The following is a 2,610-nucleotide window of genomic DNA, read 5'->3' as shown; positions in this document are numbered from 1 at the left end:
TTAAAAATATTATTTTAAGTAATATTTCAAAAAACACGAAAAATTACTAAAAAAAGTTATTTATCAAATTATGAAACAAGTTTTTCAACCAATAAAAAATTATAAATTAATTAAAATATGTTATCCAACATAAATAACCTAAAAAGTCATAATAATTTCTATTAGCTGACATGTAAAATATTTTACCCTAAAATACATAGAAATTAAAACTCTTATTAAAATAGTACTCTGTAGTCTTTGTCTTTGTGCCTATAAAATAAAATGTGCAATGAGGCCTAGAGGAAGTTTTGAGTGACATATTTTCTCCTCACACAGCAGGAACACAATGGATTCTTCTTCATCAGCAAGTGTTTGTCAGCATGCCAAGGTTGTTCCAAAACAATATGACATCTTCCATGCAGGAAGGTACCCTTCATCTCGCAGGACTCATTCCTCTTCCTCCTCTTGTTCATCACTTTCACCCTCCTCTTCCTCCTTTGAATCATTCTTTTTCCCTGAGGATCCACTTCTTAGTCCTGCATCCCCTCTTAGATTCTCAGGTGTTCCATTTTCTTGGGAATACTTGCCTGGAATTCCCAAGAAGCAGAATTCCAAAAAGAAGCTGCAGGAGTCCTCCTTGAAACTACTACCATTGCCTCCTCCAACTACCACACACTCTTCTAGAAAGCACACTCATGAAGAAACAAGGATTAGAAAGAAGAATTCAATACAAAGTGTTTTCCAAAGGGATCCTTTCTTTGCTGCACTGGTTGAATGCTCAAAGGATGATAGTGAAGAAACAAGTAGAAATTTGTGGAATGGAGCTAAGGTGCCAACGAGTGTTAGTGATCGTTTTGGGTTTATTAGCCTCTATGCTTCTTGCAAGAGAACTTGTGCTGTTTCTGAATCTTTAGTCTACCTTCCAAGCTCAAGAAGAAGCACCTGCGAACATGTTAGTCCCAGGTCCCTCTAAGCTTGTGATGATGATGCATGCCTAGCTGTCAATGTACTTGTGTTCATGTTGTTATAAGAAAAACCCAGAAAGAGGTATTTCTTTCCCTCTTTTCTTAAAATTTTTAAACCTTGATCTGTTTTTAGTTTCTAAAATATGGTATGTGAGGACAAAGTATGTCTTTGGAAACCCAAGTTATTGTAATATGTTAATACAAGTATAGGAAGTAGTGCTTGTCTCCTTTTGTTCAGAGATCACTGATGACTGATATTTTTCTAATATTTTTTTTATCATTTTGGTTTTTTGTTTTTTTGGCATCAAACACCTAAATCTCTAAATACAATATACGCTCTTTGCTGTATTTCATGTGACAACAACACATTATGAGTGAAACTTACATGATCCCATGCGGAAACAATGTACCGGGCCACAGTGTGGAAAGAGACTGCCAAATTATTGATTTGACTTTTTTTTTTTTTAATTTTCCAAGTCCTATATTGTATTTGCAAGTGTATGAATTGATTCCCTAATATTTTCAGTGATGTCTATAGTGGCTACTGATGTTGATAACAATTATCAAAGTTGTTGAGCTACCTTGGCTTTCTTTTAAACTATACCACGCTACACAAGTACGTAAACTCTGTAGTCTATCTGTGCAGATTAGAAATTTAGCATACCACAAACAAACATGTAAGGCTTGGGTTAGACCCAAGCTAAATCATATTATATTAAGGTGGCTGTAGAATTAGTTGACCTTTTCAAATAATTCTTTAAGGTTAATTAGTGTTAAACGAAATCATGACCACCCTCAGATGATATTTCTCCCCCAGAATATAAAATTTTTGGATATCTTAAGTTCGCAAATTGAGTGTACCCTTCTTTTGTCCTGCGGTGTAAGCTATAAACAAGAGTTATCTTTCATCTTCCTAAATATTTTCCTTTTTCTAGTAAGGTGAGATCTCATTTCAGGTCCTTAAAAGTTGGCATCATCTTAGGTGATTTGACTTCGAATTTCTAAGACATGGATCCTGAATTATGTGCCTTTCGATCATCACCACTATTCTGCAGAAACAAAACTGAAAAAAAAAATTTAAAAACTCCACAGATTTGTTTTAATTTGTACATATCAGAGTACAATCAATTAAAGTCCACATGCTCCGTTTGGTTGGTTCTGCATTTAGTGACATTTCCGTGTAGAACCAAAAGTGAGAAAATGTTCATCTATTTAGATCGTTAGAGTGGTACTTGTAACTTTTAACGTGCATTTAATACCCAAAATTACACGTGCGGGTCACATATAAGTACGTGGAGTAAAATGCATTTTTTTTTTCCAATAAACCAATCTACACCTAGCTAAGTGAAAGTCATTATTATTCATTAAGTGGAGTTCAACTATTGGTAGAAACATATTCATCTGATACATTACTCTACGTCACCTCCCTTTAGGGGGAAAAAATAAACACCGTATTTTAGAAAAATAAAATAAAATGAAAAAGAGACAAGTGAGGAAGCACCCAACTATCATGATTCAACTATCACCATAATTGTTTTAGACAATCTTAGAGCTCAAGTTATGCAAATGGGTCCATCCGGTTTTCCCCCACATGGTTTCTCAATATATTCAATGCATTTCTTATGACAGATCTACTAGCTAGTAACTACTATAAAATCCATGGATA

At 34.3% G+C, this 2,610-nt stretch overlaps 1 protein-coding gene across 1 annotated transcript; it reads left to right on the top strand.

Annotated features, from left to right (window-relative positions):
* Positions 1-261: 261 nt before the first annotated feature.
* On the top strand, positions 262-1,292 carry LOC114402687. The gene has a single exon (XM_028365339.1). It carries the CDS (start codon positions 326-328, stop codon positions 950-952), a length of 627 nt encoding a protein of 208 aa, XP_028221140.1. The 5' UTR covers positions 262-325; the 3' UTR covers positions 953-1,292.
* The last annotated feature ends 1,318 nt before the right edge of the window (positions 1,293-2,610 follow it).

Source organism: Glycine soja, chromosome 20 (genome assembly GCF_004193775.1).
Source record: "Glycine soja cultivar W05 chromosome 20, ASM419377v2, whole genome shotgun sequence".
NCBI classification, from domain to species: domain Eukaryota; kingdom Viridiplantae; phylum Streptophyta; class Magnoliopsida; order Fabales; family Fabaceae; genus Glycine; species Glycine soja.
Note: the sequence above shows the minus strand (reverse complement) of the source record. Positions and strands in the feature narration are given on the sequence as shown.

Bases quoted from the DNA above. Each gene is read 5' to 3' on its own strand.
- LOC114402687 (XM_028365339.1), top strand. From the start codon at position 326: ATGGATTCTTCTTCATCAGCAAGTGTTTGTCAGCATGCCAAGGTTGTT.